A 22179-nucleotide genomic window follows, 5' to 3' on the forward strand; every position below is an offset into this window, starting at 1 on the left:
CCCCCACTCGCACACAAACACGTCGTGTTTCCCGAGAAGTATTTCCCGAGAAGTAAAATTTTTGAGACAATCCTTTTATTCAAAATAGTCCAAATATCAAATAACAAGGCTTTTGGGGTGATAAAAACCCTCAGAGCCTGAGGGAGAGGGCTGTAAGTTATGACCCAGGGGCATTTAAAGTTCTTATGGAAGGGATGGTTGTATAAACTTTAGAGGTGGCTTATTTTGTTGAAATCGGAAGTTCTAGTTCCCTTTTAAGAGTCAATAGTGACAGAGGTCAACTAGCCTCCCTCCCCTAACTACCCGTCTTTTCATCAAACGCATCTGATTGAAATTGAGCGATGGAAATTTCGTTTAAAATAGTCCAAAGAATTTTATTACTATGTGATCGGAAGGCAACTAACACCCCTTCCACGCCCACCATTTCCGGTAAAACATCCAATCAAAATTTTGAGATAGCCATTTTGTTCAATGTAATTGATTTCCAGATAGAAATTATGTTTTTGAGAAGAACCCCCCACTGCCCTCAGGGCAAGGGTTTTAAGTTATACCCTGGGGGCATATAAGGTTTTTATAGAAAGCGTTGTTGTAGAAACTTAAAAAGAGGCTCATTCGATTGGAAATTCAAACGGCTAGTGCCCTTTTTAATAGTCAGTGATTGGAGGGCAACTAGCCCCCTCTCACGCCCACTTTTTCTCCAAACGCATCCAATCGAAATTTTGAGATAGTTGAGGATGACCACCCAACCCCCACATTCCTCAGGGCAAGGGTTGTAAGTTATGCCCTGGGGGCATATATAGTTTTTATAGAAAACGTTGTCGTAGAAACTTCGAAAAGGACTCGATTCGATTGGAAATTAAAATGGCTAGTGCCCTTTTTCATAGTCGAAAGTGATTGGAAGGCAACTAACACCCCTTCCACACCAACCATTTCCCCAAACACATCCACTCCAAAATTTGAGATAGCCATTTTGTTTTACGTAGTTGAAAGTTCTTGAAACTATAATATTGAGCAGGACACTCCCCAAACAGTCTTCAGGGTAAGTGTTATACGTTATGCCCTGGGGGAATATAAGGCTTTCATTGAAAGCTTTGTCTTAGAAATTTGAAAAAGGACTTATTCGATTAGAAATTCAAAAGGCTAGTGCCATTTTTAATAGTCGAAAGGGATTTGAGGGCAACTAACCCCCATCTCACGCCCACCATTTACCCAAACACATCCAATCAAAATTTTGAGATAGCCATTTTGTTCAACGTAGTTGGAAGGTCTGGAAATTATGTCTTTAAGGATGACAACCCTCCCCCTCAGAGCCCTCAGGGCAAGGGTTGCAAGTTATGCCCTGGGGGCATATAAGGCTTTTATAGAAAGCTTTATCGTAGAAACTTGAAAAAGGGTGCATTCGGTTGGAAATTCAAAGGGCTAGTGCCCTTTTTAGTAATCGAAAGTGATTAGAGGGCAACTAACTCCCCTCTTACGCCCTACATTTCTCCAAACACATCCAATAAAGATTTTTATATAGCCATTTTGTACAACGTAGTTGATAGTTCAGGAAATTAGGTCTTAGAGGATAACAACCCCTTACAGCACTCAGGGAAAGGGTTTTAAGTTACGCCCTGGGGACATATAAGTTTTTATAGAAAGTGGTGTCGTAGAAACTTCCAAAGGGGCTTATTCGATTGGAAATTGAAAGGGCCAGTTCCCTTTTTAATAGTCGAAAGCAATTGGAGGGCAACTAATCCCTCTCTTGCACCCAACATTTCCCCAAATACACACAATCAAAGTATCTCTAGGGCTATTGCGTAGGTCAACCCTCCACAGTTATGCAATTTGCCCATTATGTTTAAAAACTAAAGTTTGCCTTAAGATTAAATCAAAAAGCACTGTGTGTTTTCTAAGTGCCAATAAGATATCTCAGCAGTATCCCAAGAAAAACTGAGGGTATTATGTTCAAGCTGAAAATTTTTCTCCAGCATACAAATAGCAGGCCAAACTATAAAGTCTTAAAAAAAAGAAAAGATTTAAAGTATTATTTTCTTTTTCCCTGAAAAGATTATTTTAATATAAAACGAACAGAAATTAATTAAAAAAAACTTTTTCAACAAAATAAGTTTTTCAAAGAAAAGTAAAGAACTACATTAAATCAAAAATGAGCAAAAAACAAAATTAAATAATCTACCAAGCTTGAAACTACCACAAATCACCATCAATAAATAAATGATACCCATAACAAATAGAAATTACAATATATTACGAGTCAAACTCAAAACGAGCAAAAATTAATATCACTAGGGCTCAAAACCCCTGTGCCTTCCCAAGGCCAAAACATAATTTGCACTTCACTGAAAAAGATACAAATGAATGTGAATTGTCAGTTTAATATACTTATACTGATATTTGGTAATCAAAATGTTAATATTATTTGATTTATAGTTATGAAAGTAAAAACATTTATATTTTTTCAGTAAAGTGCAAATTATGTTCTGGCCTTGGGAAGTCATATGGGTTTTTAGCCCTACTCATGTTAATTTTTGCTCGTTTTGAGTTTGACTCAGTTACTTATTGTAATTTCTGTTCATTTTTGGTTTCATTTATTTATCGATGCTGATTTTTGATACTTTCACGCTTGGTAGATTATTTAATTTAATTTTTTGTTCATTTTTGGTTTAATGGAGTTTTACTTTACTTTTCTTTGATAAACTTATTTTGTGGAAAAAGTGTTTTCAATAAATCACGGCAATGGCTAATTGTATTAAGTTTACTAGTTATGCTACTGCTGTGATTACTATTACAATTATCCGCAAGGGTATAAAGGTGAAATTTTCAGAGAATATTTCTAAAAATTTCTGTTGTACGGATGACAATCTACCATCCATATGCAGATGGTCAAAAGGGCACATCAGCGATATCTTAGGAACAGTTTCGTGTGTGAAATTAAAACTTACAACGCTTGCTATGAGGGATGTTGAACTAACCAAAATACAATATTCGCATCATATTACTACCGCTGCAACTCCTACAACTACTACTACTGCAACTCTTTTTACTACTGCAACTACTACTACTGCTACTAAATCTAAAACTGCTACTATTAACTCTACTCCTACGGCTACTGCTATAACTACTGGTACTACCACTACTACTGATGAACCTAAGGGTATTAAGGCGAAAATTTTGGAAAACATTGTAACTGTATTGAAATAAACCGATACACACTATACTCGCATAGGCTGTCAAGCGGACGTATCAGTAAGGCTTCAGGACTAGTTGATGGTATTAAGTTAAAAATTTCATCGTGTGTGGAAAGGGGTGTGGAAAAAAACGTGTTATGTACAAAGTACTACTACTGTTACTACAACTATTGCTACTTCACATGCTAAGGGTATTAAGGTAAAGCATTTAAAGAATAGTTAGGTAGATGCTGTACTAAAACAAAGCGAACTATGATCATGTAGATATGTCAATAGGGTGACAAAGAAATATTAAAGTAACGGCTTACATTATTAAGTTAGACCTTTCAGGGTAAGTTGTGATAGGTTTTGAACTAGCCAGAAGACACTATGTGTATACTTTTAATACTACATCTACGGCTACTGTAACTAATAGCACTGAGGACATTAAGTCGAAATGTTTAGGGGGGGGTTCCATTAAACGAAAAGACTATAAGTATGCTTGTATTAAAAGGGCATATAAGCATTATCGTAGGCAACAGGGCATATAAGCAATATCATAGGCAACACTGCTCTATCTTAGCTAGTAATATCATTGATATTTTAAAGGAGCTAATTTGATTGAAAATTTAATGTTTTAGTACCCTTTTTAAGAGTCAAAAGTGATTGGAGGGCAATCAGCCATCCTCTTTAGCTCATAATGGTCCAAATACCACCAATCAAAATTTAAGATAGCTATTTTGTTCAGAATAGCTGAACGGTCTTGTAACTGTATCTCTTGGGCTAATGCGTAGTTCAGCCTCCCACAGTTATGCAATTTGCGCATTATGTTTAAGTACAAAATGGTGCCTGAAGATTAAATCTAAATGCAATTTGTGTATACTGATTGCCAATAAGACATCTCAGCAGTATCCCAAGAACAACTGAGGGTATTATGTTCAAACTTCCAGGGCTACTTCAATTACTACTTCTGCTCTTAAAAACTAACTATATCAAAAGAGTGCAATTGTATCCAAGCTGTCAGAGCATAGATAGCTTTTTTTGCGAATGGTATCAAGTTTATTTTTTCTGATCAACTAGAGGAGGTATAAAACTAAATTAAACCCTACTATTTGTGTCCAGATTTTTAAAAGCGTCCCTGTTGCTGGCACAAAAATGAGCATAAATTAAATAAAATAATCTACCAAGCGTAAAACTACCACAAACCAGCATCGATAAATAAATAAAACCCAAAACGAACAGAAATTACAATAAATAACCGAATCAAACTCAAAACGAGTAAAAATTAATATGAACAGGCCTCAAAACGCCCTATGCCTTCCCAAGGCCAGAACATAATTTGCACTTTACTGAAAAAAACATTAAATGTTTCATTTTTATAACTTTAATCAACAAAATATTATTAACATTTCAAGGAATAAATATCAGTAAATGTATATTAAACTGACAATGAACATTTATTTGTATTTTTTTCAGTAAGGTGCAAATTATGTTCTGGACTTCGGAAGGCATAGGGGTTTTGAGTCCTACTCATGTTAATTTCTGCTCGTTCTTAGTTTGACTCGGATTTTTATTGTGATATCTGTCCGTTTTGGGTTTCATTTATTTATCGATGCTGATTTGTGGTAGTTTTACGCTTGGTAGATTATTTGATTTAATTTATGCTCATTTTTGGTCTCATAGAGTTCTTTACTTATCTTTGAAAAACTTATTTTGTGGAAAAAGTTTTCTTTTAATTAATCTCTAAAAAGAGTAACGAATAAACTATATAATGTTCATATTACGATGACACGATGTTTTGAATTGAGGATGGTATGTCTCCACAATGCATATGCATTCTTTACGGCAGAAATGATTCTTAAATTGCTTACAGCAAACCCGTCATATTTGTTTTTAACATAGAACGTCTTCTCCAAAACACAAATAGGTTGGATTTACAAATGGAAGGGAATTTAAAGAAACGGGAATTTAACTCTGAAAAAGTTAAATAGCATTCATATTCAACAATCGCCTAAGGTAATAAGATAGTTTTACAGATTAAATCATGTGCAAAATTTAATGAAAAAAATAATAATAAGTATCCTTATTGAAAGACCTTCTAGCTGGTCAAAACGGCAAAACATTGCATTAGTAAAAATACTGCATTAGTAAAAACAAAATGAATAATTCCCCCCCCCCCGTCAAAAAAAGAAGAAAAAACCGAGAAAATCAGAAAAATAAGACAAGTTTCGGTAACTTTTGAGTTTTTTTCCGTTACTTAGCTAGGTAGAAAGTGGATACAACGCTCAGTGCTTCTTGTTATGCTCTTTCCAAATACACAAATTGCTTCCTTTACAGACTTTATTTGAGCCCTTAGAAAGCAGTTTAAAGTGATAGCTTGTTCCTTATTACTTGTCAGCAGAAAATTCCTTCCGCAATTCTGAAAACTACTTTAAAACAATCATATTATTTTTGTTTTCAGAATTTCTGGTAACCATTCTATGATAAAGAACAAGGGGTCACTCTAAGGATGGGCTCAAAATAAAATTAGATAAGTAAAGAGTACAAAAACCCCATCCAGGGGTATGTTCACTTTTCTAAATAGCCAAGTAATGGGAAAACTCAAAATTTACCCAAGTTCCACAAATGCCGTCAGCCTTTGATTTCAGAAGCCCCGAAAATGTGTGCCACAATTAGAAACTTCACACAACTCCTTGCAGATTTATCTGAAGAACTTATTGCGATTAGTCGAGAAATTCAGGCCTTAATTGGGCTTCTAATTGACAAATGGTCATTATTCTCCATCATTCTATCCTAGAAACGTATGTCAAAGGGGAGAAAATTTGGTCATGTCTTCCACTCCCCAATATTTTGATATTTTTAAGTATCAAATTTCCATTTTCTCCATTGAATGATCAAAATATGTTTCCAAAGTTATAGAAAATGAATGACCTTCGCATAATAGACCGAACTTCTCCTGCATGAAATGAAAATTGAAAGTTTAAAGACCTGCTTACCCATAAACTATATTATATGCTATGTCGAATGATACTATGTTATCAGCCTCAATGGGGACCATGGACAACACCCCATAGAGGTGTTTCAGGGTTATATCCTCTCGCAAAAAAAGGTGAAAAAAAAATAAAACAAGAGAGGGCCATTGTATAAATTCATTTAAAGAAGGCAAACCCTCGGTTTCGCTAGTTTCCTTAAATGAATGAATCACTAAGAAAATCTTTACATTTTCTTTTTCATTAAGTGAGAGGGGATGAGGGGGCTTCCTGAATACTTAACTGTGAATGGGTTTCAAACAAAACTCTTAATCTACATTTCAGACAAACAAGAATCTAGAGAGGAAGTGGCAGAGAACAATAAAAATGAGAACCTTTTGAAGGCCCAGATGATGGTTACAGATGATGGAGAAATACCAGACAAGAAAATAAGTGATCCAATGATCGATGGTCTTAATGGTAAATATTTAAGACTTACATCACTGACTTTATTAAAGAGGTCTAATTTTATAATTGAACTGCAGTTGCATCTTAACTTTTACCTGAGTACATGTTAAAGTACGAATGACACTAAAGCTGAAATCTGATTCTCTAAATTGGTTAAGCGGAAAGTTATATAACCATATACGCATGGGCGTAGGCAGCATTAGGCAGCATATTGTCTAGGGGGGGGGGGCAGTCAATAGTGTGATGGAGTTTTATCAACTGCTTTTTGCAAACCATCTGCTTTTTCAGCCATGTCTAATGGAAATTTGAAGGTCTAGGGGGGGGGGATTTGCCCCCCCCTGCCCCCCCTACCTACGCCCATGCATATACGTCTTTAAAAATTAGGAATACCAGAGAACTGAATCTTAAATTAAGAAGACATCCATATGGAATTATCTGTTTTCACGCTTAGTGGGGGCCAATTTTGAAAGTAAGGAACGCGTATACAAAATCAGCAGAAAATGAGCGAAAAAATTTATTATCATAGAGCTCTATAAACTGCAACTTTCTTGATTGCTATAACAAAAGACAAAACTGAAATAAATCTAAGCTATACATTAATATGGACATTATTAAAATTATTCAAGATTAAATACTTTACATTATTACTTAATTGACTTACTAACAAAAACATTTTTTAACGACTATTTAGGCTATCCTAATAGCCTAAATAGAGGGATATTCGTATAAACTTCCCAGAGTGCTCATTAGATTTGAAATTAAAAGTTCTTATTCATTTTTTAAGAGTCAAGAGATTTAAGGGCAACTAGCCCCCCACGCCCCTTTTTCCCCAAAATCATCCGCTACAAACTTTGAGATAGCCAGCTTTTTTTTAAATTGTTCAAAAATTACATTAAAAAAACTCCGGTGTCAACACAACCCCCAGGGCACGGGGGGGGTAGACGTTTTAAGTTTTGTCCTGGGAGCGTATATGGTTCTTATGAATGGGATGTTCGTATAAACTTCAGAGACGGCTCCTTTGATTGGAAATTTAAAGTTCTTGTTCACTTTTTAAGAATCAAAATAGATCAGAGGGCAACTAGCGCCCCCCTCCGAAACACCCTAAATAATTCATATACAAATTTTGAAATAGGCATGTATTAAAAATACTTCAAAAATCAGATAACAAAAACTCCGGTGTCGACACAGCTCCTCAAGGCCGGGGGTAGGCGTAGTAAGTTGTGCCTTGGGGGCATATATGGTTGTCATGGAAGGGATATTCGTATAAACTTCATAGATGGCTCATTTGATTGGAAATTGAAAGTTGTAATTCACTTTATAAGAGTCGAAAGTGATAAGAGGGCAGCTAGCCTCCCCCCTTCACACTTCCTTTTTTTTATTCCCAGGGGCACTACATATAGAAGAAATCGTCGTATAAACTTCAAAGGGGGCTCATTCGATTGAAAAACGAGAGTTCTAGTGCCCTTTTTAAGAGTCAAGTGATCGGAGGGCAACTATCCCCCCTCTCCTCGTCCTATTTTCCTCAAACCCATCCGATAAGAACTTAGAGAGAGCCATTTTTTTCAAAACGGTTCAAAGATCATATAACGAAAACCCCGGGGTTGACACAATCCTTCAGTGTCTGGGGTAACTGTTGTACGTTATGCCTAGAGGGCATATACGGCTGTTGTGGAAGGGATACTCGTGCAAACTTCAGAGAGTGCTCATTTAATTGGAAACTGAAAGTTCTAGTTCAGTTTTTAAGAGTCAAAAGAAATCAGAGAGCAACTATCCCCCCACGCCCCTTTACCCCCGAATGCATCCCAAAATCTTTTTGAGATAGCCATTTTGTTAAAAATAGTTCAAAGGTCAGATGAAAAAAATTCTGGTGTCGACACAACCACCCAGGGCCCGGGGGCAGGCGTTGTAAGTAATGTCCTGGGGCCTTATATTGTTCTTATGAAATGGATGCTCGTATAAACGTCAGAGAGGGCTCATTTGAATGGAAGTTAAAAGTTCTAGTTAATTTTCTCAGAGTAAAATTAGATCGAAGGGCAACTAGCCCCTCCCGCCCTCCACACCTTTGGGTTTATCGGATGGATTAACCCATCCGATAAAAATTTGGATGAGCATTTCGTTAAAAATAGTTCAAACATTAGATATTAAAATTCCAGGGTTGAAAAAAAACCCAGGGACCCAGAGACAGGCGTTGTAAGTTATACTCTGGGGGTATGTATGGTTCTTATAGAAGGGATGCTCGAATAAACTTCAGAGAGGGCTCTTTTGATTGAAAATAAAACGTTCTAGTTCACTTTTAAAGAATCAAAAGATACCGAACGGCAATTAGACCTCCCCCCCCCCTCTACATTCTTTTTCCCCAAACCCATCCGATAAAATTTTTGAGATAGCCATTTTGTTAAAAATAGTTCAAACATCAGATAATAAAAACTTCGAAGTTAACACAAACCGATTTGTTCACTTTGATACTGTTACTTTCATACCAGTTTAGATACTTTGATGAACATTTGATTGTTTTTTAAAGTTTGATTTTGAAATAAGGAATTTTTAAAAACTTGAAACTTTTAGCAATCAAAAAGCAACATGAATTAACTAAAAACTGTCCGAAAAATAAGTTTTTCAAAGAAAAGTAAAGGCCATTTTAAACTTAAGTTCAGCAGATACAAATACCTGTTAAAATTCAAACTCAAAACGACCAGAAATTACTATTAAAGAATAAATGAAACCCAAAAACAAAAAGAAATTAACTAACCAATCATAGCAAAAGACATAAAACAAGTAATAATATAAATGAATAAATAGATCTTAAAGCAAGTAATGCTTAGATCGAATATGAAAATGAAGCCTAAAAAAAATATTTTCCTATTGAAGTATAAATGAAACTTAAGACAAACAGAACTTAAATAAACAATCAATGCAAACAAATATACAATAAATATTTATGTAGATGAATAAATAAATCCTAAAATAAGTGAAACTTAAATTGAATATGCAAATAAAGCTTGAAATGAACAAAAATCACTACAAACAAAAGTTTGGGTATCGCCTCTTTCTATCACTGTAAAAGTCCAAAACCTACTGCGCCATTGCCGCTTTACTGGAAACTATATGTGTCTTGAACAGTCTTGGAATGCATAAAAAATATCAAATTGAATATTTGATGTATAATGATATTAATTATTGAAAGATCCGTCAATTCAAGAATTTATTTCACTGTAATTTTTTTTATTTTCAATGCTGTAAGAACTGGAAAAGAAAATATTTGTAATACAATTCGTTGTCAGTTAAGCACCAATGAAGCAGTAGTATTTTGGTTTTTATTTACAGTTAAGGAAGGGGGCAGTATCCAAACTCTTGTTTGTAGTGAAAGCATATTCGTTTTGAACAACTTTAAAAAAAACTAATAAATTAAACTGAATATTTTATGTATAATGATATTAATTGCTGAAAGCTTATCAGTTCAAAATTTTACTATAATTTTAATGTTTATTTTCAATATTAAGTGCAAAAGACGATATTTGTAAAAAAAATTCGTTTTCAGTGAAGCGCCAATGACGCAGTAGGTTTTATATTTTTATAGCGAGAGAACGAGGCGATAGCCAAACTCTTGTTTGTAGGGTTTTTGTTTGTATTAAGCTTGATTTGCATACTCAATTTAAGTTTCGCTTGTTTTAATATGTATTTATTCGTTTATAGTAATATCTATTGTATGTTTATTCGCATTGGTTGTTTATTTAATTTCTGTTTTTTAAGTTTCATTTATACTTCAATAGCAAATTGTTTTTTTTCATATTCAATTGTTTTTTTTCAAATTGCTTGATTTTCATATTCAATCTAAAAATTAGTCGCTTTAAGATCTATTTATTGATTTATATTATTACTTGTTGGATGTTTCTTGCTATGATTGTTTATTTAATTTCTGTTCATTTTGGGTTTCATTTATTCTTAAATAGTAATTTCTGATCGTTTTGAGTTTTAATTTTAACTAGTATTTGTATCTGCTGAGCTTAACTTTAAAATGGCCTTTACTTTTCTTTGAAAAACTTATTTTTCGGAAAGTTTTTTTTTATTAATGTACAAGAAATGTAAAATTTGTTGCTTTTTCGATGAAAAAACATAAAATGGAAAATTCAACCTGGTAATATTGATGAATGTGGTGTAGTAGTCAAAGAACCTCACAATTTTGCGAAGAGTCAGGGGAAAAATCTTAGAAAAACATTATCTTAATCAATCTTAATCAAACAGAAGTTGTTCAATGATATTAATAATGTATAATAATGTATTTTTATGGTAATATTCTACATGTCGTTATTCAATGCATTAAATTGTTGGTTTTAGGAAAATATTGTAAGGTCTTAGTAAAGTTAGTTTCAATAAATCTGATTTTGCATAGACTGTTCAGATGCCTATTATTTATCCTAAACCATCACAGATTTTTGTTTACAAGATTCAGAATTAAATTGGGACTTTTTCTCTTCTTAGGGAAGATTCAGAATTGTAGTATAACTTGGCGAGTCATGCTAAGTGAACCTAACTTTTTGCTTGTCTCTCTCACTATGCCTGTGTTTCCGAGCGGGTGTGCTGTCATCTATACAAAGAGGTGAAAAGGTGTGCTTCCATCTATATGTAGAGCTGAAGAGATGACAACATTTGAGACGTGTGTTTTATTTTTGATTAATAAGAGTATACACGTTTAACGTTCGATTTGATAGCGAACCCTAAAAATAATTGAAACTTAACAAAGTAATTTATAAAATATTTTTATTAAAATATTGATATGTAGAATATTAACGTAAAAAATATGTTACATACATTATTATACATTATTATTATTATTGAATAGCTTTGGATATTTTTAATCTGTTCCATAAAATAATTCTTCATGTTCTTTCTCGATAGTGTAGCTACTCTCTTCTTTTAGTTCATAATCAGTAGAATAATCATCAATCCATTTTGAGTCTTACACAATCTTTACTGGGGTGTCTCCTACAGGGTCAATATGCGCTTTGTCTTTGGTATTAGTGGGTTCATTGACTATTTATTTTGGTATATAATCAATGGTAGTAATAATGTTTAATTACGCCTTTTTCCATCAATTCATCTATATTATCATTAGTGATATTATCAACCAATGCCCTTTTTATTTTGGCTGTGATTTCACTGAGTAGTTTCAAATTATTTTTGCAAAGGTAACAATTTTGGCATGTAGACAAGATATAGTTAATAACATTAGTGCAGCAGTAGCCATGTCTTCTTGTTGTCTTCTTTACAATGTTAATACCAGAACGGTTATGATAGGATCTATCAACAGGTAATATGTTTCCACTAACAGTAGCAAGGTGTTGTCCCCCATCATCGACGATTATTTTTATGTTTGCATTCCCTTTGAGCACTAACTTTTCCGGAAATGATAATCTAGTATATCCACCATTTGGGATGGAAATTCTTGGGTACTCCAAAGGAATTTAGCTCCTTGCTGTCATAACAAAGTATGCATACACTTCCAATAAGATTCCCATTAATGCTTGTTTTATAGTTCAAATATTTCTCCTTGTCAGCCTTCAACGCACCGAAGATTTTATCGTGTGCATGCACTTTCTTTGAATATTTCATTTTCACTTTTTTTTTAAATATTATGTAGGTGTTTGTCTTCCCATGTTCGAAAATTAATGGTTTAATATATACAATAAACAAGGTAGTGTCTATAACCAGCCATAGAGTACCACTGAGACAGCCGCGTAGTGTACATGAGCAACCATAGAGTATGATTGATGTAGCCACATAAATAATAATAAAAAAAAGTTAAATAATTTTCCAATTTCAAAAAACTTCCAAGTCAGAAAAAAGAAAAGTGTTGCTACAAACATTATGTTTCTAATAGTAAAAATAACGAATAACAGTCTTCTGAATTTTCTAAAGGAAGAGAGAAAAAAAGTTACAGTTCAATTCTGAATTTTTCCAAGGAAGAGGAAAAAGGATCCACTTCAGTGCTGAATTTTCTCTTAAAAGAGACAAAAATATCAAGTTCTGTTCTGAATTTTTTCGTAGAAGATAGAAACAGTTATAACTTAAATCTTAGTTTTCTCAAAGAAGTGAAGAAAAGTTCGTTCTCTTTTGAATTTCTCCACCAGAAGAGAAAAGGCTCCACTTTAATTCTGAATTTTCTCAAAGAATAGAAAAAAAGCTACAGTTCAATTCAAAATTTTTCCAAAGAAGAGAAAAAAGTTCCAGTTCAGTACCGAATTTTCTCAAACACGAGGAAAAATTTCAAGTTCTGTTCTGAATTTTTCCGTAGAATATAGAAAAAAATATACTTAAATTCTGAATATTTTTTCTAATAAGAAAAAAATCCCAATTTAATTCTGACTCTTGTAAAAAAAAGTTTGTGATTTTTAAAATGCATAATAGGCTTTTGAACAGTCTATGCAAAATCAGATTTATTGAAACCGACTTTACTAAGACCTTACCAATATTTTCCTATGCCAACAACGTAATGCATAATTTTTTTTATTGAAATAACGACATTTAGAATATTAGCATAAAAATATGTTGCATACATTATTATACATTATTGATATCATTGAACAACTTTAGACATTTTGAATCTGTTCCATAAAAGAATTCATCATGTTCTTTCTTGATACTGTAGCTATTCTTTTCTCTTAGTTCATAATCAGTAGAATAATCATTATTCCATTCTGAGTCATGCACTGTCTTACTGGGGTATCATCTACAGGTTCAATCTGCGCTTCATCTTTGGTATTATTAGGTTCATTGACTATATGAACAATAGTAGTAATAATGTTCACATGTACTTTATTTTCCATCAATTCATCTTTAAATTCATTAGTGATATTGTCTAGCAATGCCTTTTTTTATTTTGCCTGTGATTGATTACGGGCGAATTGTCGAAGATTCTTCATTGATACATTGATTAACCATGATTTCTAATATTTTTGCTCTGACTCTTCGCAAAATTGTGAAGTTCTTTGACTACTAAAACACATTCATCAATCTTACCAGGTTGAATTTCCCATTTTTATATATTTTCATTGAAAAAGCAACAAATTCTTTATTTCTTGTAGATAGGCACGTGAAACCCCCACACTAAAATTCATTGATGTGCTATATTTAATTATGTGACTTTTAGTTTTCCCCTTTTTCAAAAATTCAAATATGCTTCAATAGAATACAAAACTTAGATTACAGGCAAATTGTCAGAAATTTTTTCACTGATATAGTGTATAACCATGATTTTCTAAGATTTTTCCCTTGAGTCTTCGCAAAATTGTGAAGTTCTTTGACTACTACCACACATTCATCAATCTTATGAGGTTGAATTTCCCATTTTTATATATTTTCACGGAAAAAGCAACAAATTCTTTATTTCTTGTAGATAGGCACGTGAAACCCCCACACTAAAATTCATTGATGTGCTATATTTGATACTGTAAATTTTATCAATACCCGTTGCACCCTTTGGGGTGTTTTCCTCTTTTTCAAAAAAATCAAATTGGCTTCCATAGAACAGAAAACTTATATTACAGGCAAAAGTGTCAAAGATTGTTTCACTTAAACAGTGAATTACCTAAGATTTTCTAAGATTTTTCCCCCTGAGTGTCACGAAATTGGGAAGTTCTTTGACTACTATCACACATTCATCACTCTTACCAGGTTGAATCTTCCATTTCACATATTTTCATAGAAAGAAGCAACAATTTTTATATTTCTTGTAGATAGGCCCGTGAAACTCCCACACTTTGATTTATTGATGCGCTGTATTTCTAATTTCTAATTTTTGATCGAGGTGAAGTAATTTTGCAATATACATATATCAACCGAACTGTCTTTTAATAATGATTTTTAATATCTTTAATTTATTTCGTTTAACTGAATCCATTAAAAGTTATAAGGAAATTAAGAATTATTGAAGTATAAATTCTGAAGTTGTATCTTTTGTTTCCGCGAGATGTTCCTATCTGGCTTTGGAGACAAAATTAGTTATAGTCTAATCCATTGTCAAAAACATATTTTCCATAAATTTCCCGTCTGTTTTCAAATTTGCAGTGCTCAGTATGTTATTAAGATATTAGAGGATGAAGCTAATAAAGAAGGTTGAAATACAATTAATTATTAGTTACATATATTTTTGTCAGTAGTTCAAAATCTTTTAACCCTTTTCTCTCTTCGAAAATTTAAATAATTATTCTCATTCTATGTCCATGCACGAAAAATGTGATAAATTCCTGAAGAAATAATTCGATGCTCGCCCACCGTCACACTCTGTTTTTATATCTAGTTTCTTACTTGAGTAGATTTATCGTCAAAGGCTATTTTTACTCTTAAATATTTGGACTCCCGTTCACCTGTAAATATATGCATTGGTCGTAATATACGATGGTAGCGTTCTGGATGGTGTCCAATTGCCTCCCTAATAAGGAGCATCCCGTGAAATGTCAAGGGCTTCCACTACTAACGCCTCTCTGCCATATTCCAAGACCCCACTAGCACTGGGGAAATTAAAAAGAAAGAGACATCAGGGAATCCCAGGGTAAAATAGGATCCTGTCAAGTTCACAAAATGTGGAGTGAAACCTCTAGTGGCAGATATTTTCGACCAGGGTGATTCCAATTGTTCTTTTTTCACTTCGATCTACTGCCCTTTTGAGAGTTTCAGTCCCTTTTTTCATAAAGTGGTTTTTACAATAATATTTACCGTTAAGATAAATGGGAAGATCAATTGACAAAAAGGCAATATGTACAAGCTTTTACCAAGTATTAGTAGTAATGCATCTATACATTTCGACCTAGTTATAAAAATAGCCTATCACGATAAATCTACTCATGTAAGAAACTAGATCTAAAAACAGCCTGTGAAGCTGGAATTTGACCTACTTTGTAGAGAGGAATATAATAAAACACCGTCATGTAAAAACAGTACCTCATATATCTACTTAGCCGATAAAGCTGAGGGGGTTGGGAGAACATGATGCATAAAGTTAGTAACTTAGGTTAAGTATTTAATATAATGCGTACTAGACGACCTGCTTTTGAGATTGCTTTTCAATATATAGTTGACATTATAGACAATCGAAATGGCGTTAACTATTTCTTTGATGTCAGTTGCTTTTTTATAATTAAATAGTTTATATATAATTAATTTAGTTATTATCTTTATTCTAAGCTACTATCCTTAAGTATATCATTTCTACTTTCTTTCTAAACTACTGACTTCCGTTCAAGTTATCGGTTTTTCGCCAAAACTCTGTCTCTTGCAAACCTCGTAATAGGTTCATTAGGCCGTGAATTAGGGGACTTTTAAACTGTTCCGTATTCGTGATTATTAACAGATTCCATCCAAATATATGGGCTGCTAAAAATGTTTATTTCTACCAAAAAATATATATTTTATTCAGAACAAATGGTAACCACAAATAGGTTTATAAATCCTAAATTTAGAGGTCTGGCCATATTATAATGGCTAAGAACTGGTAATAGTGTTTATTTTTTACATAAATACAGTTTATTCTAAACAGATCATACGCAAGAATCGGTTTATAGATCCTTAATTTATAATTTAGAAGTCTGGCCATCTCATAATGAATAAGAACTGCTAAAAGTCCTTATTTCTACCGAAAAATATAGTTTCTGCTGAACAAATGGTACCCTCAAATGCGTTTATAGATCCTTAATTTAGAGGTCTGGCCATCTCTTAATGGCTAAGAACGGCTAAAAGTGTTTATTTTTAACATAAAATACAGTTTATTCTAAACAAATCATAAGCACAAATGGGTTTATAGATCCTTAATTTAGAAGTCTGGCTATCTCGTAATGGCTAAGGACTGCAAAAAATGTTGATTTCTAACAAAAAATATAGTTTATTCTGAACAAAGGTACCCACAAATGGGCTTATAAATCCTTAATTTAGAGGTCTGACCATCTTATAATGGATAAGAACTGCTAAAAGTGATCATTTCTACCAAAATATTTAGTTTATGCTGAACAAATGGTACGCTCAAATGGGTTTATAGATCCTTAGTTTAGAGGTCTGGCTATCTCGTAATGGCTGAGGACTGCAAAAAGGTTTATTTCTACCAAAAATATAGTTTATTCTGAACAAATCGTACCCATAAATGGGTTTATAGATCCTTAATTTAGAGATCTGACCATCTCATAATAGCTAAGGACTGCTAAAAGTGTTTATTTTAAAATAAAAAAGGTTATTCTAAACAAATCATAAGCACAAATGGGTTTATAGATCCTTAATTTAGAGGTCTGGCTATCTCGTAATGGCTAAGGACTGCAAAAATGTTTATTTCTACCAAAAATATAGTTTATTCTAAACAAATGGTACGCAAAAATGGGTTTATAGATCCTTAATTTAGAGGTATGGCCATCTCTTAATGGCTAAGAACGGCTAAAATGTTATTTCTATCATAAAATACAGTTTATTCTAAACAGATCATAACCACAAATGGGTCTATAGATCCTTAATTTAGAGACCTTGCAATCTCGTAAGGGCTAAGGACTGCTAAAAATGTTTATCTCTATAAAAAAAATATAGTTTCTTCTGAACAATGGTACCGACAAATGGGTTTGTAGATCCTTAATTTAGAGGTCTGGGCATCTCATAATGGCTAAGAACTGCTAAAAGTGTTTATTTTTAATATAAAATACAGTTTATTCTAAACAAATCATACGCACAAATGGGTTTATAGATCCTTAATTTAGAGGCCTGGCTATCTCGTAATAGCTAAGGACTGCTAAAATGTTTATTTATACCAAAAAATTTAGTTTCTTCTGAACAAATGGTACTCACAAATTTGTTTATAGATCCTTAATTTAGAGATCTGGCCATCTCATTATGGCCAAGAACGGCTAAAAGTGTTTATTTTTAACATAAAATACAGTTTATTCTAAACAAATCATAAGCACAAATGGGTTTATAGATCCTTAATTTAGAAGTCTGGCTATCTCGTAATGGCTAAGGACTGCAAAAATGTTTATTTCTGCCAAAAAATATAGTTTATCCTGAACAAATGGTACCCACAAATGAGTTTATAGATCCATAATTTAGAGGTATGGCCATCTCATAATGGCTAAGAACTGCTAAAAGTGTTTATTTTTAACATAAAATACAGTTTATTCTAAACAAATCATACGCATAAATGGGTCTATAGATCCTTAATTTAGAGGTCTGGCTATCTCGTAGTGGCTATGGACTGCTAAAAATGTTTATTTCTACCGAAACATATAGTTTATTTTGAACATATAGTACCCAAAAATGGGTTTATAGGTCCTTAATTTAGAGATTTGGACAACTCATAATGGGTAAGAACTGCTAAAATTTTTGATTTCTACCATAAAATATAGTTTATTCTGAACAAACGGTACCCAGAAATGGGTTTATAGATCCTTAATTTAGAGGTCTGGCTATCTAGTAATGGCTAGAGACTGCTAGAAAATGTTTATTTCTACCAAAAAAATATAGTTTATTCTGAATAAATGGTACCCGCAAATGGGTTTATAGATCCTTAATTTAGAGGTCTGGTTATCTTATAATGGATAAGAACTGCTAAAAGAGTATATTTTTAACATAAAATACAGTTTATTCTAAACAAATGTTACGAATTAAATAGGTTTATAGATCCTTAATTTAGAAATATTTGTTTTTTTAATAAAGTTGGGTTCTAGTTTTCAGAAATAAGAACATCCACGTTTTAAATATATCTGAAATAAATAATAATATATGATTTTTTAATAAAGTCGGGTCTTAGTTTTCAGAAATAAGAACATCCATATTTAAAATACATCTGATTTTATTAATAATATTTGATTTTGTAATAAAGTTGGGTTTTAGTTTTCAGAGATAAGAAAATCCACGTTTAAAATACATCTGATTTTATTAATAATATTAGATTTTTTAATAAAGTTGGGTTTTAGTTTTCAGAAATAAGAACATCCACGTTTAAAATACATCTGATTTTATGCAGTTTCTTCGTTAAAAATGTATGACTTGGAATATTTTTATAGAGTTATGTCGTGGTTCATCTTGTCAGTGTTACATTCTGTTGATGTTTCAAAGTGTATTTTGGAATTTTTTTTTGTTGAAACGTATGATTTGGACTATTTTTGGTAGTGTTGTGTCATGGCTCATTTTGTCAATGTTACACTGTTTTGATGTTTCAAAGTGCATTTTGGATTTTTTTTTGTTGAAACGTATGACTTGAAATATTTTTGTAGCGTTGTGTCGTGGTTTGTCTTGTCAATGCTATATTCTGTTGATATTTCATAGTGCATTTTGGAATTTCTTCGTTGAAACGCATGACTTGAAATATTTTTGTAGTGTAGTGGTTTATCTTGTCAGTCTTACATTCTACTGATGTTTCAAAGTGGAATTTGGAAATTTTTTGTTTAAACGTATGACTTGGAATATTTTTATAATGTTGTGGTTTATCTTGTCAGTGTTACCTCTGTTGATATTTCAAAGTGCATTTTGGAATTTTTTGGTTGAAACATATGACTTAGAATATTTTGTAGTGTTGTGTAGTGGTTTATCTTGTCAGTGTTACATTCTGTTGATGTTTCAAAGTGCATTTTCGAATTTTTTTTTATTTCGTAGAAAACGTATGACTTGGAATATTTTGTAGTGTTGTGGTTTATCTTGTCAGTGTTACATTCTGTTGTTGTTTCACTGTTCATTTTGGATTTTTTTTTCGTTAAAACGTATGACTTGGAATATTTGTGTAGTGTTGTGTAGTTGTTTATCTTGTCAGTGTTAAATTCTGTTGATGTTTCAAAGTCCATTTTGGAATTTTTTCATTGAAACTTAAGATTTGGAATATTTTTGCAGGGTTGTGTCATGGTTTATCTTGTCAGTGTTAAATTTTGTTGAGGTTTCAAAGTGCATTTTGGATTTTATTAGTTGAAACGTATGACTTGGAATATTTTTGTAGCGTTGTACATTATCTTGTCAGTGTTACATTCTGATTATGTTTCAAAGTGCATTTTGGAATATTTTCGTTGAAACGTATAACTTGGATTATTTTTAAACTACCACAAATCAGCATCGATAAATAAATGAAACCCAAAACGAACAGATGTTACATAAATAAACGAGTCAAACTCAAAACGAGCAGAAATTTACATGGGTAGGGTTCAAAACCCCTATACTTACTAAAAGCCAGAGCAAAATTTGCACTTTTCTGAAAAAAAATGAATGTGGATTGTCAGTTTAATCTACATATGCTGATCGTAAATATATTATCAATGAGAGAAGCAGAACTAGGTGAAATTCTCAACAGAATTTTTTACAGAGGGCGGGGGGGTGTTGAAACCGAATCCCCCTCCTCATGAGTATAACGCTAAATCTATCGTAAGTCTATAAATAAATTTATTTGTGGTAGGTAAGCTAATAGCCTTTGAGCTTTTTTTTATTAGATCTAAACAAAGAGGCTTTTATGATTGTCTGGATGGGAGGGTATCTTTTCTTTGGTCCACCACGTCAATTTAATAGTACAACAATTTGCTAAAAAGAATTATTTTACATGTATTTTCTTTTATTAGGTGATTCAAAGCCAGATCTTTCAGAAAACAGCCAAATTGCCATCGAAATGGACAGTTTGGATAGCTCGCCACATACAAGACCAGGCATTGGATCCTTAGAGGAAGTCCTTTGAAAAAACGATCGCCATATATTAATGATGCTTTTATAAAACATATATATATATATATATATATATATATATATATATATATATATATATATATATATATATATATATATATATATATATATATATATATATATATATATATATATATATATATATATATATATATATATATATATTCTCACTTTTTTCTTCTTATCTTTCCTGTACAGAACTCGTAACTAGGTTTTTGTGCGGAAACGAATTATAACTACTTTCTCAATATTTCATACCTGAAGAAGGGAGGACTTTAACTAAAGTTTATATGTTAACTCTGGCTCGTACGCAGAAGTTTTTGGGAAGGGGCAAAACCTCGATAGGGGAGTGGTCAAAAGCTGAAAAGCACTAAAAAAGATGAGCTATATGGAATAAAACAATAAATTATATGAAACATCATGAAAGTTCGGGAGATACAGGTCTGAAGTGACCGTCTTTCTAAGCACGTGCCTAATCAAACCTACCCAATTTCCAAAAGTTCCACGGGATTAAGTTAAAAAAAATATTCCCGCAGAATAAATTAATCTGTTCCAAGCTACTGAACGACTAAATATAAGAGCAACTTCGGGAAAAAATTAATGGACGGGGAAGAGTCTTTCCCCGTCCTATCCCGTCTTTCCCAAGTCTTTTCCAAAAGTCTTTCCAGTCTTTCCCAAGCCTTTCCCATAGGTACAAACATGGTTTTGATTTACTATAAGTCATTAGTTTCTTGAATTCTATCATTATTGATAGTTGCTAGTTGTTCCTCGGGGAGGAACAAAAGCTTTGCAGAAAGAATAAAATAATGAGAAAAGACAAAGGGTCTTATTCTGTCCTCCTTTTCTAAGGGGATCCCTTATTCTCTAGTACCTCTGACGGACAAGGTAAGGACAAGGAATATTTTGTTTGTTGTCACTTACAAGAGTGTTCCGCAAAATATAAAACTTACGACTAAATTGTGAACAGGTTCTTTTTACAGACAGCTAAATAACTATAAATTAATATATGTAGGATGTAGTCAACCAAAAGGGAATAAATATCTTGTCATGGAAGTTATCATTTTTTAATTTTGCTTTTGAACTCCTATATACTTGTTTTATTCTCTTTTTAATCTTCTTTTTATCTCCATTTTCAATCTTTAACCTCCTCTTTGTGGATCTTTAATTTTCTCTTTGGCTATTAAACCTTTATTCCTTTTCAATTTGTATCATTATTGTCTGCTAAAAGCTCTCTTAATACAAGATAGATAACAAAGAAACGACACTTAAAAAAATTATTATTTCGAGGATCTCTAAGTTCCCATTTTCTACTTAGACGGCATTTCCTTAGCCCCCCCCCGCCAACCAGAACGTTAGAGCGAAGTAACCTCGTTCTTATAAATGTTCTAACATACAAGGTGGTTATTTCCCCTTCTTTTTGCTTTAATAGCTTTCTAACCTTTAAATAATGTTTTCCATAAATAATTTGACATTTATCAAATTTTATTCCATAAAAAAGATGATATTATACAATATCTATATACTATAGTAGTTATAAAATGCAATACTAACAATAATATAATACTACAAAAATGTAACTCAGTACTAAATAATTTCTGAGACCACACTAGTAGAAAGGGGGCCGCTACTGCCATCTCTCACCCCTGCTGCCATCTATAATTTAGTTTAACGTTGACATAACATAAATTACGGTTTTTCTCACTGAGAATGAAAAAACAGGATTTTTCTCACATTGATGGATGTTTCTTGGATGGTTATGAGTGTTGGTCAATTTATTTATTGTTTTTCACGGATGTCAACAGCAATTTATGTCTGTTTTATGGTTTTTGTCAATTGATTACATAATATCTCCGACGAGTACAGCAATTTATGGATGTTGTATGGTTATTCTC

General features: G+C 32.6%; 1 protein-coding gene across 1 annotated transcript in view; it reads left to right on the forward strand.

Annotated features, from left to right (window-relative positions):
• The window catches only part of LOC148953543 (uncharacterized), a 174957-nt gene extending 154604 nt beyond the window's left edge, over positions 1-20353 (forward strand). The window contains exons 4-5 of the mRNA XM_089087733.1: positions 6482-6616; positions 20167-20353. Coding sequence (XP_088943859.1) covers positions 6482-6616; positions 20167-20279 — 248 coding nt within the window. The 3' untranslated portion in view covers positions 20280-20353. The remainder of the gene's footprint in view (positions 1-6481; positions 6617-20166) is intronic.
• The last annotated feature ends 1826 nt before the right edge of the window (positions 20354-22179 follow it).

This window comes from Artemia sp. Qi Xiang Cuo, chromosome 4, assembly GCF_049724085.1.
Source record: "Artemia sp. Qi Xiang Cuo chromosome 4, ASM4972408v1, whole genome shotgun sequence".
In the NCBI taxonomy this organism is placed as follows: Eukaryota; Metazoa; Arthropoda; class Branchiopoda; order Anostraca; family Artemiidae; genus Artemia; species Artemia sp. Qi Xiang Cuo.